Source organism: Castanea sativa, chromosome 1 (assembly GCF_040712315.1).
Source record: "Castanea sativa cultivar Marrone di Chiusa Pesio chromosome 1, ASM4071231v1".
NCBI classification, from domain to species: Eukaryota; Viridiplantae; Streptophyta; class Magnoliopsida; order Fagales; family Fagaceae; genus Castanea; species Castanea sativa.
This window is the reverse complement of record NC_134013.1, coordinates 3,852,864-3,866,990: the sequence shown is the minus strand read 5'-3', so window position 1 is coordinate 3,866,990 and position 14,127 is coordinate 3,852,864. Positions and strand designations below refer to the sequence as shown.

General features: G+C 34.8%; 1 protein-coding gene across 1 annotated transcript; it reads right to left on the bottom strand.

Annotated features, from left to right (window-relative positions):
• Positions 1 to 203: 203 nt before the first annotated feature.
• Positions 204 to 8,432, bottom strand: LOC142621577 (long chain base biosynthesis protein 1). Its single transcript, XM_075794869.1, has 13 exons — positions 8,275 to 8,432; positions 6,106 to 6,336; positions 5,907 to 6,001; positions 4,625 to 4,716; positions 4,117 to 4,210; positions 3,955 to 4,027; positions 3,689 to 3,821; positions 2,626 to 2,800; positions 1,802 to 1,942; positions 1,617 to 1,712; positions 1,293 to 1,434; positions 679 to 806; positions 204 to 602 (listed from the first exon to the last, which is right to left on the bottom strand). Exons 2-13 carry the CDS (start codon positions 6,257 to 6,259, stop codon positions 432 to 434), a joined length of 1,494 nt encoding a protein of 497 aa, XP_075650984.1. The 5' UTR covers positions 6,260 to 6,336; positions 8,275 to 8,432; the 3' UTR covers positions 204 to 431.
• Between the last annotated feature and the right edge of the window lie 5,695 nt (positions 8,433 to 14,127).

Here is a 14,127-nt window from a genome sequence, read left to right as displayed (position 1 = left end):
ATCATCTTTTCCTTATCTTGAATAAAGCAGTTAGATGCTGAGAGGTTCAGAAGAATAAATATTTAATCTCTACAATTTTTACATCCCAAAAATGTCCACAGTACAGTGAACAATCACTCAATTTTGTTTCCTTTGATAGGTATAGATAATGGTGACGGTGGTGGAGTTTGAACCACAAACATGTGATAAGACACCCCAAAAGATGCTATAAAAACTATGGCTTATATTAAAAGTACTCACAAGTTAGAGCATGAACAAAATTTGCCATTCTAAAAATAATTGCACAAGGATTACTACATAAATTATCAACAATGACAGGCCGTAGCCTACATTACAAAAACTGTCTTAACATATGAAGGGCATCTAAAAGAAACCTGATGAGGTCCAGCAAGAGTGGACAGAGAAAGAGATTCGACACGCACCACTCAGTTTTAACTCTTGAGCACCAATGCTGTAACTCTTTTCAATGATTCAGCTGCCTTCTGCAGATCAGATTCTGAATGGGCAGCAGAAACAAACAATCTGATACCAACGGGCAAACGACATTTATCAAGTGTTGATCTTTTGGAAGCCACCACAAATACAGAGTCTTCCTTCAACACCTGCAATCATTAAACAATTAGGAACTAAAAATTGCAAAAGGTATGAATAGAAAATGGAAAAAGCTATTTTACTTACACGGTCAGCAATGTCCTCAAGAAGACTTAAGTCATTTTTCATTGATCCTGTTGACTTCTCTAATTTGAGAAAAACAATGGGCGATTCAGGATTACTTGCTATCGAGAGACCAGGTATATCTGACAGTCCTGCAGTCACCAAATATATTTTGAACTAAACAGTATGAAGGCAGCTTTAAGCAAGCATATCTATATTAATTAATTTTTGGTTTGACTTCATAAGTTTTAACAAGAAGGTAGGAACATAAAAATTGGCTTTTGATAGATTAAACAATTATGTTTTCTATGGCTGGATGCAGCACCATGTATTCAAGGCATATATCTAAAGTAAGCAGACTTGTTTTAAAAGGTATAATTCAGAGGTAAATACACAAAAAGATTACACATAGCCATGCAGCCTAAAGCAACCAACTTTAAACAACGGATAATAATGCCCTATCAATAGTTGTTTCTTGTACCTATGCCTATAATGATTATAAAAAAAAAAACGGATAAATGGTACTATTATAATGCATTACTGAACATAAAATCCTTCAGCTCCCAATGTATGGTATTTTTTATTCTTTCCAAATATATTTAACATCAGTTAGCAGTGATGTAGAATTTAGAACGAACCTTTCCATAAGAGAGCAGTGTTTGCCTTCAGTTTCTTTATCAGACCAGGATTTTCCTCCAGGACATCAATAGCAGTTATTGCAGCACTCGCAAGATACGGGGGCAAAGAAGCAGAAAAAACATATCCGGAACTGCTCAATCGCTGCCAAAAATTAGCATGCACACAGACATTAGCACTTACAACACTGGACAAGAAATCTATTACTATAAAATAAACATTACCATCTAGAATAGAATACTATAAAACTTTTAAATTGTGTTTCCATCCAATCAGCAAAATTGTTCATTTTCCTAGGTCATTCTTATAATTGACTATTTACATACTTGGTGATCAATAACTCTAGCACTTCCAGTGCAGAATCCTCCTTCCGTAGCTAATGCATGTCCCATTGCAGCAGTTACAATATCTATCTTGTCAATCTGCATACCATATCACCATCAATCACAAACAGAAACTGGGAAATTTATTTTAGAAGAAAAAGGGGTTTGGATAAGTTTTCATAACATACTGGAACCGCACAGTACTCAGTGAGACCTCTTCCAGAACTGCCAAGCACTCCAAATGAGTTGCTCTCATCCAATAAAACACGAAAGCGATATTTCTCCTTCAATCTAATGATCTCATCTAAGGGAGAAATTTGGCCAGAATTCTGCAAATTTTAGAAACAGATATCCAGTGTTTTATAAAAAAGATGGCAGCGGCAAATATGGCAAAACAAGTAGAAAGAATCAATGTAGATACCATTAATAGAGCAAAGCCATCATCGTGTACCATTAAAATTATCATAGTCAATTCTTTTTTTTTATTATTATAAATTTGATAGTTACAATCGGGGGAGAGGCGATTTGAACTCTAGATGTCTTCGTTGAAAACACTAAAATGTGCCAGTTGAGCTAAAAGGCTCTTGGCCCAATTGTACAACCCTCTCCCCTAAGAAATAAATTAAACAAATCCAATGGGAAGAGAAGAAATTGGCTTCAGAAACAGAAAAGAATAAAACAGCTGAATAATATTACAACTCTCCCAATTCTCCGTGGAACTGGAGAAAAATGGCTAACACACCAATTAGAGAGATTGCAACACTTAAGAATATACTATTGTATTTGCAATTGCCCATCTTTATTCTACTGACTACTGCCAGAATGTATAGCAGTAATTCATGGAGAAACTTAACAACTACTGCAACATGCAACATGCAACATAAAGACAATACTTCAAGGTGCCTCCTATGTTTGTGCACTATGTCTAAGCACATGGACCAAGTTAATGTGTGAGATGTACACAAACGAAGCAAAGGTGAATTTTTTAAATATATAAAACACAAAAATTTACCTGGTATACAGCTTCCACAACAATGTAGCGCCGCAATTTCTTAGCCCGTTGATTATCTGCAGTGAATTTCTCCAGAGTATTTCTTAAAGATTCCATATCATTGTGTTTGAAATACACAATCGTGCTTCTAGAAAGGTAAAGGCCATTTTGTATTCCCCAGTGGACTCCCTCATCCCTGAACAGGAACGACGAGAACCACATTAAAGTACAGATACAAATTTACAGCAGAAAACCTATTTTAACAGCCAAAACTCCTAATTTATGCTGAAATCTAGAAGGCACCAGGCTATATGTCAAAATTGGCTAAGGTAGGCTAGTAAGCTAATAAGGCTGGTTGCATCAACGTTCTTACATCAACAAAAGAAGGCCAAGCAATGATCACATTTGTAGTTACCTTCTTTTGAAATTCTATCTCACTACGGTCATTTTTAATCATGATTTCTTTTTTTTGGGGGGGGGGAGGAGGGGGGGAATCCATTTAATTCAGAAGTAAAAATTTACACCCACCGTAATAAAATATCTCTTCAACAAAGTTGTGTTTCAATATAATTATATAAACTATATTTCTATTTCCAAAGTAGAAAAATAGTCTTTCCTCCAACAATTGTGCTTGGTTTGCTCATAAGGAAAAAGGAAAATTTATTTTTTTGAAAACACCATTTGATGCAGAAGCAAAAATTAAGCAATAATTGGACACATTCACTCTCCTCATTATATTATTTACACCCACATTAGTGCTAACACTCTTGTCACCCAATTACCACCCCCAGTCATTGCTACTGTCTACAACATTCATCCCATCACAAGCATCTTGCCCCCTCTGAATCCAACCCAGCATTATTGATATTTTTCTCACCCCCAAAAAGAAGAGCACCGTATGATTGCCCACATAGCCACCGACATGTCTTCAAAAGTGTCTCTTAACAAATTTGCAAAATTGATTTTCCTCTTAGAAATGATTTTAGCACAGTATAATTATTTCCTTTGATTATAAATACATACACAGAAAGAAATCCTAAAGGAACCTAACTTTTATACTGCAATCAAGATTACGTATACTCACACCACAACGACGTCTCCTTTTTTGCAGAATGCTGGAATTGCACTAAACATGGTGGAGAGTCCATAAGAATAGAGAATTGAATCAGGAGTTCCCAAAAACTTTGCTATTCTTGCCTCACAATCAAGGTGTACATCTAGTAAGAGGGAAAAATATATAAGTAATCATCAAAAAATAAAAATATTTTCCATGTGAGAACTGTTTTTTTGGAGAGCCGGGGGGGGGGGGGGGGGGGTGCTCTTGATAGTAGTTTCAAGATTAACTCTTACCGATTGTTCCATAGAACCCACGAGGACCACAAGACCCAACACCATATTTCTCCAATGCAGACGTACATGACTCCTAAGAAAAATATTGTTATAAATGCTCTATCCCAACGAAGAATCATAAAAGAAAAAACAAAATAAATAATAGGAACCACAATTCCTTACAAGTATTTTCTCATGTCCTATCAATCCAAGATAATTTGCTGAAGCAAAATTGACAACTTCTTTGCCATTGATTATTGTATGCACCCCTGCAGCACTGCCAGAAGGAGAAGACACAACTCATGAGCAACAATACCTCTTTTTTGTGGTTGACAAGTGCTCATGAGTAACAATACTTTAGACTTTTTTAAAACACTTTTTAGTTCTTATTCAGAACCCTAATGTTTAATTCATGAATAATTAATAGTCCATAAACAAAATTATTTGTCCATATAATAAAATACACAAAAACGAAAGAGAATCGCAATACAATGTAGTGCTAGGGAAGAAACTTTCTATAGAGGAGAAAAAATATGCATGAAACTCATAACTAGAAAAATATTTCCTCTTAAAGTTAAAGTGGAAAAAAAAAAAAAAACAAACAAACAAACAAACAAAACAAAAAGAACAAAACATATAGGTAAAGGAATTATTCTGACAAAAATCAAGGAATCTTCTATGTAGAGATCACCTTTCCAACACAGGAGGTTCGCTCTGCATCTCTTCTGTAATAGGAGGAATGAGAGATTCTGGGACCCATTCATCACATAGCTCATCTATTTCCTATCAACATCAGGAACAGCTTCAGTGCCAGCCCTCAGTGAAACAAAATTAAGTAAAATCACAAAAGCACACAACAGGCATACAGAACCCGGTGACAATTTCAACCCTAAGCTTTCAACTCTCAAGATGATTTCATATGTCACCATAATTCAAAATTCAACCAGGATTTCAAGCAGTGTCAAGAGTAAAGGTATAAGTTTAATGATAATGACTTTCCAATATTGACTGAATTGATATTTTTCCTTTTCTTTTTATGAAAAAAAAATCCTTATATTTTGACTTTGGCAACAGAGATCCAGGGGGTGAAAGAAAGAGATGAAACTCAACCAAAATAAACTAGCTTTAAGCAGCAGTACAACCTTCATCTATGCCAACTATGATAGAGCAGAAACATTGCTAAACCACATAACATTAAGAGCACTACCCATAGGCCCAACGCCCAATCTACTGCAGAAGCCATAATACCACCCACCTATAATTTTTTTTTTTTAAGTATCCAAAAGAGATTGCAAGACATTGGCAGAAAATTAAAAACTATTTTGGCAAACCAATCATCATTAGGGAGAAGTTCTCTATATTTGATACCAAAAATGTTCTGAAACACTCTGTTCCACAGAACATGATTAGCAGAATTTTTGTAACAAAGAATTTCTTTCAATTTGTAAAGCATATGGATGTGGAAGACGCAAGAAGATTTTTATTTAGTATTATTTATGTTTGCAAGTCAATTGTATTTTTATGTATTAGGTCCTAGTAGTTTAGTAGGATAATAGTATTTTAATTTGGAAGCAAGGTAATTTTTGTAATAAGGCAATTAGGGCTTCCTAAGCCAATTAAAACTAGGGTTTACAATCCTTTATAAGCAATCTATTGTACTCCTTGAGGAGATAATTGATATTTTGATGAATTGAAAAAATGGCCATTTGGTCTCTCTTTGGTCTAGCGCTTACTCCAGGTCCACTCTAGATGCTGATTCTTAGTGGTTTCCCCGATTGGTGTTGACTCTAAGCTAAGTCTAGGTGTTGACTCTTAGGTCATATCCATTTATTTTCCTATTATTTTAATTGTGTTCTAGTTGTCTTGCGTCACATATGCTAGTCATATCACAGCCATCAACACTCAACACATCTCACTTAAGTATGTTAAAGAAACAAAAAGTTCCAAGTATACATCAGAACTGTCACACAAACCTTCTTTGTTAAAGGCCTCTTAGGGGGCTTGTAACTTTTCTGGGAAAGTAGGAAAAGGATGACCACCAGAAGAAGAACTTCCACAAATAAATGCCCTTCAACCAGAAGATCAAGTGAAAAAAAAGAATCAGTTAACCAAACAATTATCAGACAGACGAGGACAAAGACATTTTGTTTTTTTTAAGATTTAAGAAATTACCGCCAATATGCACTCCAAAAACAACAGCTCGAGCAGAAGGAGCATCTAAAGCCAAGGTCACCCAATCTAAAGTAGTATTAACTATTTTCATAACAGCTGATGCCATTTTACTTGATATCTCAAATTGAGGGTTCATAGAGGCTTCATTCATCATTCACGTAGACAAGGATACTAATGTAAGTACAATGTCTTGACACTAGTCACTGCAGCAAGTGGCTTAGAGACCAGAATCTGCATGTAGTTACGAATATTGTCCATTTGTTATGGCAGTAAAAAGTATTACACAATCAAAAGCAAAATATTATTAACAGAAAAAGAGGTATAGTATTAAAATCAAAGATGCATACAATGCTACATGGGTATATCATATATGACTGCATATATTGCAACATTTTAGAAGTAACAATCATTTCGGTAGATATCTTATATCATCAAAAGTGGTCATGAAGAACCAGCAAACCTTAACAAGGGCGCCATCCAGTTCAAACAAATTTCAAATGATTCTATTCCTTATCCAAAATTCAAATTCCATTTCTTTATCATAAGGGAATATTGACTAAAGTTAGAAAAAGCAAACAAGTTCCAGTTTCCTAATTTCTGCTCTATTAGACTGCTCAGTTTTCTGCTGGAATGAAAATATGAAGTATTTATTTCCCTTATTTAACAAATAACCTAATCACATCCACAATTATATATTTTCAAGACAAACAATCAACAAGAAACTTGACAAAATTTTAGACTCCGATTAAACATGCTTCCACAAATCATAGCAGTATTGTTATAATCCTACATTTTCTGCTTCTAACGGTTCAACTTTCAAGCACAGTCAAATGTTCCTTGAATCAGATTAAAAATCAGCAGGTCAAAGTACAGTAACTGAGAACAACATGCCAATACTGGGATCTCAGAGGGGGAAAAAAAGACAATTTAAAATGACCTGAAACCCAAATGCCATACTACTTATAAGTATGACTTTTCATATTTTCATTTCATGTTTAATTCTTCTATGATATACATATGAATAACTGCTTGCATAATATGTAGTCTACTTTCCACTGCACAAAAATAAGTCAGCCCCACTTACAACAATATCCAAAATAATAAAAACTTAGAGCAAGAGCAATTAAAACTCTCCAAAATGATAAACCCCTACCACATAAAGTTTGCTTCCGGATTCCTTGAATCTAAGAACCAACTCTCATTCTCAATGTAGGATTTCATAACAATCCCCATGCATCTTGATACAAACTTCAGCCTACTTATAATAACTCAGGAACCAAACCTAATGACGGCATGAGATAAACCAATATTGAGGTCTCTCAATACCGCCCACTAATCACCCTTAATTAGCCAAGCCATCAAAATAATGCTTTAGAGGGATAAGAGCCTCCAACTGCTCCTATGGAACATCTTCACAATCCTTAATTCCCTAAGCACAAGGGACAAGCCAAAACAATAAATCTAGAGATATAAGTTATATAACATCTTTCACATCAACTTTTTTCACAATAGCTGTGCATAATAAAAAATGGTGTCAATGGTAGACCCAGATGAAAGTGATGTTGTTCCTATCACAACATGCCAAATATCGTATCCCTAGCATCATCGGCATCGTCATCAACAACAACAACATAGCCTTAGTCCCGAATCTTTAGGGATCGGCTATGGATTCTCGACAAATTAGTCAGTGTTGGTCACATGTATTCTTTTCCTCCAATTTATTCTATCCAGAGTCATACTCTTTGCGACTTCCTTAATTGACTATTGTATCACACATCAACCTCACATCTTGAAACATCATTCTCTAGAAATTCTAGTTCTCCTATGGAAAAACATCATGAAATGGTAATACACATAAAACAATTACCAAAAAATTAATACACATGAAACAGAAATCTGTACATATAAAAAAAAAAAAAAAAATTTAAAACATGGTTATTCCCAAATCAAGCAGAGATTCTCAATTTAGCATCCTCTTTTTTTTTCAATTTGATTCAAAGTAAGTTTCTATATTAAGTTTTTGAATTACCAAAGATCTAAAAGACATGAACTACAATATAATCGAAATTTTGCGAATACGAACCAAATCCAATCAATTTTAGCGCAAATCAATGTGATGGCGCATGGAAATGAGTGAATAGAGATTGAGATTGTGGAGAGAGAGAGTACCTGGTAATAGAGTCGGCTGGACACGGCACTGACTATTTAGGGCAGCTGATTCTTCTTCTTCTTCTTTCTTATTCTTCTACTTGTATTTTGTCCTCCATTGATTTTTCTCAGATTCAGAAGAAAAAAAAAATTTATAAAAACGACGTATAAGGTCAACCAAATCCCATTGACTCCTACAGAGGTAAATAAGTAAATTATGCTCGTTTTACTGTGTGATTAAAGAAAGAGATTAAATGTTAAACCTCCAATACTAAGACGCCACGTCAGCTTTTTATACATTAATAAATAAGGCCAAAAAAACCACACAAAATCCTTCCTCACTGCCTTATTTCAGAAAATTAAAAGAACTAAAAAAAATCCATCGTTAGAATTTCAATTCCTCACCGGAGCGGTGGTCGTTATCACCTTTAGGAACTAAACTAGTTTTAGGGACCAAATTAGTTAGTTTTGAAAAGTCTTAGACTTGATTGATATTAGCCCAAATTTCAAAGGTGTAAATGAAATTTATCCTAGTAATAATTATCGAGAATTGTTAGTGCTACAAAAATTTTCAAAACTTTTATCGTAACTTGTTGTGTAATCACCATAAATTATAGACATCTTGATCGTTCTGAAACTAAAAATACTATGAAGTGGTGGTGAAGAAAAATTGTGGTAGTAGCATTTCCCATAATTATTAATAAGTGGTCTAAACAATTCGTGGACCATGTCATGTGATATCTTCGCCATACGGTTATGTTTTGTTTTTTTTTTCTTCATTTGTCGACTATGGTGGATCATAAGCTTAGCTGGACAAAAGATCTGGAATAAGTGAATAACACCTAAACTATTTGGACTCAAGCCCAACGAAATTTGTTGTTGGTCTAGTATTGCTACTTGGGGCCAGCAGTAGACAAAACATATATCCGTTTGGGCCTGGCTCACTACAGAGTTTTAACTTCATGTTTTTGTTTGGTAAAATAGGATCACATACAAAATTAAGTTCCTAGAGACGGAAAGATAATTAGTTCATTCATGATTTACATACGTTACTTCTTTTAATTAGCTTAACTAGTAAAATTTATTACCACTGTTATCTATTGCAATGAAAACATAAAGACAATTTTCATATTTCAAGTAACAGTTTCTTGAACTATATTCATCAATTTATTATTGTTATTATCTTTTTATCATTTTAATCAGACAATTTTATAATCACAATGGTGGTGGGGTAATTTGAACATTAGACGTCTCTATTAGAAATAAAAGAGGTGTATGTTGAGCTACAAAGTCCAACACTATAAAAGATTCTGACATAACAACACTCTGCTATCAAGCCCACAAATGCACCATAATAACAATTTTGCCATTGAAACTAAAATTTCATAACATGAAAACACTAAAATGATGTTCCCGGTTTTCATCACTCAAACTCAAATTTTTTGGAATTTTGAGTGATGAGAACATAACTCAAAAATTATGTCAAACATTCATTTTTGCTGTGAGTCTTACATATTTTGAGTTCTGGGTGATGAAAACTGAGTTATATAGCTCAGTTTTCACCAATTCAAAGTCCAAACACCTTCTTAGTCATTAGATGTTAGGTCCAATCCCATAAGAAACCAAGAAAAGAGTTTGCACTTTGCATAGAGGAACTCATAAGTCGTAACTCGTAACCAAGTATCCCAAAACCCACCCGTAAATATTCCTTTACTACTAAGACCACATTTGAGGCATGTTCATGATGAACATTTGCAGTGACGCACATGTTCTGTCTCCGCTCTCCTAAGCTTTTAAGCTTAGAGCTCGGAATAAGGGATCGTAGCAGAGCTTTAGAGGGGCTTGCAGTTGTTATCCAAGACAGGATATGATGGAAGACAAAACTAAAAAGAAGCACAATTAGATTGCCTAGTGGACAGGAGGACCGCATTGATAATCATACCATCAGAATCATATCTCCTCTATGACACTATAATTTAATGTTTTAATGTTCTTAAAATGAGTGCACTGACTAAGAAAACTGCCGCTATTGGACCATAAGATAGTCCAAGTTAGTTATAATTATAGTATCAATAATTATGGTAAATAAAGAAGGATTTGCTTGAGAGAATGATAGAACAAAAGGGGACAGAAAGATGGGAGCTTGGATAAAGAGGACGATTGAGAATAATTTCATGATGTAAAGGAGGTGGGAGCATGTGATGCAAAGCTCCACATGGGTAAAAAGTGCTAGGGAAAAAGGTTGTGTGAGAGGGAGTGTGGGAGAGAATAAACTATGAAAGAAAAGCAATACCATCCACACAAGTAGTAGCATCTCTGAACCTGAGGAATACTTATACAACATTACTTTGGAAATAATCTTTTTACCAAATTTCATGGTTGCCCTCATGGTCTGATGAGAGTTAGTGTTGGATTACAGTGATTATAAGCAAGTATTGGATGGTCAAAAGCTGGTTCCATTGTTTCACCATACTTTAAAATAAGACTAAAACTAAAAAAAACACATATATAAAATGGGAAAAGTTGCCTTATTGATGAACATTGGCAGATTGAGTAATTGACTCGGTAACATAGAAGAAAAACCATTTTACTTTTGGTACGATTCTGTACAATAATGGCTGAAACTAGTTCAAGTTCCGTGCCACGGAGGACACAGGTTGGACACATGTAGAAGGAGCATTTTTCAATTCGTTGGTTGGACATATTTATGGAACATAAGGTCATTTCCATCTTAGCACTTTAGTTTAACGACAAAATATACACACAATCAAGATCTCAAAGAGCTGCCTTTGTAGTTTGTATTCAAAATTTTAATCATTATTTATTGAGACAACAAATTAACATTGTTTTAGACCCTTTATTAAGGTTTTGCAAGGCAAGTTCAAAATAAACAAATTCAAATTAACTACTCAATTATTTACAGGGGCAATCTTACCTAGTTTCTTAGGTAATTTTCCAATTAAATTCAACTATGTAGTTAGATCGACTGATTCGGTGTAAAAATATTATTTTTAAGAATAACTCAATTCAATCACATGGATGACTAATGTAGTTCATTGATTTGCCATACGGTTGAATTTGATTAGAAAACTCAATGCACAATGTCCAAATCTAAAGAACTGTAGCTATATTTTGTTTATTGCAAAACTGCATTGTCATAAGAAACTTAATATGAAAAATTTTAAAGTGGGGCCTATCAGTAGTTGCTTGGCCTGCATCCAAGCTAACGGTCGGAACATGGAAATCCAATGAAGAGGGAGTTAGGTTGGGGAAAAGGGAACTTGGGGTTGGGATCATTTTTATTAGGTTTTCTTCACATCTCCCACCTCTTCCTTCTGACTGAAGGAGTTGTAGAATTGCAGAAACAATTGGCATGTGGACTTGTGGAGCAGTTTGCTTAACTTGTAGTCTACCACTCCAAGAAAAGATGCCTCAATAAAGGAATGTTTGTTTTTATGAAAATAAATAAAATTTTATAATAAAAAAAAAATGTCAATCACTTGTCCAATGGGAGCCACAACTTGAAATAAGTCATAGATTATTTGGATAGTCTCATTATTGGAAAATTATTAAATATTGATTATTGGGCTTTTCACAATTTCACCCTTGCCTTAAGGAAAAAAAAAAAAAGCAAAAAACACAAAAACAATAACAGTATGATTTGATACGCATACAATGGTATTTGATAGGAAATGTTTTGTTTTTATTTTTTCCCTCAATTTTGGGGGTGATGATAGTTTTCCATGGTTACTACAACAAAGTAGGCATTGTGACATGACATTCAGACCAAAACAAATAAGAACAATAATATTTCAGCTGTGACCCACTTTAAAAAGTTTGGCACGCTCCATAATATGGTGGAGTATTGGATTATTGAGTGGGTCTGATCTCCTATAGACATACACCTTTAGTCATGGATTTTTAGTAAGTGGGGTTATCTTGCTTGAGCTCCTGTGTATACACCTTACCTTGTATAAATATGGGTACCATAATTGTATGAAGTGAATAGCATGATTAAACTTTGTATGCTCCTATAGTCCTATGATTTGGACCTCCAACATGCAGCATGTAACCAAAGCAGGCTTGAAATGCAAGCCTACAATGACACAAGCTAATGAACTATCAGGACAAAATTCACTCTTTACTTTAAACGTCATTGATAGACAGTACTTGAGCCTACAGATAATGACATTTCGGGAAAAATGTGTTGATTCACACTCTTTACTTGAAATGCCATTGATGAAAGTCCTTGTTTAACCACTTTGCTCGATAGTCCTTGCTTATCTACTATGATCATTTCTTTGAATCCTCTTAATGATCCAACAACTCAACAACCAGCAACGGCTTGCGCTAATAATATATGTACTTAGGGGTGTGGGCTATTGCTCCAATGCCAACTTAACACACACCATGTGCTTCTTAAGTTCAGAGTACTATGTGGGGGACTTTTACATTCAATTGGGGACCTCTAGCTTCATTTAATTGGATTAGTTTCTTCTGGTGTGGATGTGTGTTGGTGTTGCTCTCTTGTCATTTTAAATAAAAGTAAGATGGCATACGGGTGTGAATGGAAGTCTCGAACGAACGAAGATAAAAAAAATATACATGAAACTTACAAAAAATCTAGACTAATAAAACTTTTGAATTGCGTGATATGGTATTAGATTTAATGGTGTCGTGTGGTAAAGGTCATCAAGATCCTTTTGCACTTCGAGAGGCCCAAAAGATTAATTTTGCCATAGTGTTAGTGTTAAATACCCAACAAAGCCTCAATTGGAGGATGCCGGGTTCCTTATGTGGATTAAATGGTCTTTCTACATATTAATCAAGGTCTAAATTGGAATTGTCTTAGAGTTTCCAATTGGGTTATTGGTTTTTTGTATGTTATATTAAGAGCACCTTTGTTACGCTAGGATATATTTAGGTAAATTACGTATTTGGTCGATCCTATCTTATACGCCATATTTTAATTTAGTCTATAACCTTTCAATTGTGTGGTCTCTATCCTTTCAGTGTTGTGTCAATTTAGTTATTACCATTATTTTTTGGATGAAAATTGATGACGCGTCTAATGACCAAAATAAAAAATTAACTTTCGTTGATGTGACAATACACAAATTTTTTTTTTTTTACTATTTGTCATGTCGTTAATTTTCATCGACGATATAACGACAGAGACTAAATTGACATTACACTGAAATGTTAGAGACCAAATTGAAATATGGTATATAAGATAGGGACTAAATACATAGTGTAAGTGCACAATTGCACCTGGACCCAAGAACAGTTATGGGCTCAGGCCCAATGAGCCTTAAACAATAAAAATTTGTAGAGAGTAGGCTTGAAACCCAGGTTAGAAGTGAGTGAAGATTAAATGACAAACTAAAGATTGCAAGTAATTGAAAACAACAAGGAATTTGTAATTGGGCCTCCTCGGACGTAAGCCGAGAGCTGTTCTTATATTATCTCTCTCTTTGTCTTTTTTCTTTTTTAGGTTACAGAAAGTCCCCCCCCCTTGTCTGTTCTAAGTCCTCCCTTAAATACTCTTCTTTTTAATACTTTATACACGTGTTGCCCCAACTCCTCCCTTAGCCTAGATATTTCTTTTCTTAGTGCCTTTGAACAGTAACTAGAAGTTTCCCTTCCACTGTTCAAGTGTCACCTCCCCATTAATGCGGCCAGGGTGGTAGGTGCAGGGTCTTTAATGTGGAGGTAGCAGCCTTTATCTTTGACATTTCTTCAACACCGTGCTGGGGCATTCTAGGGTTTCCCCTTTAACCATTGGCCTTAACCGTGCCATCCCCTAACCTTTACTATGAAATCCCGAGTTCTTTGGTGCTCATCCGAGGGTAAGTTCACCCTCGTGGTCCTCGG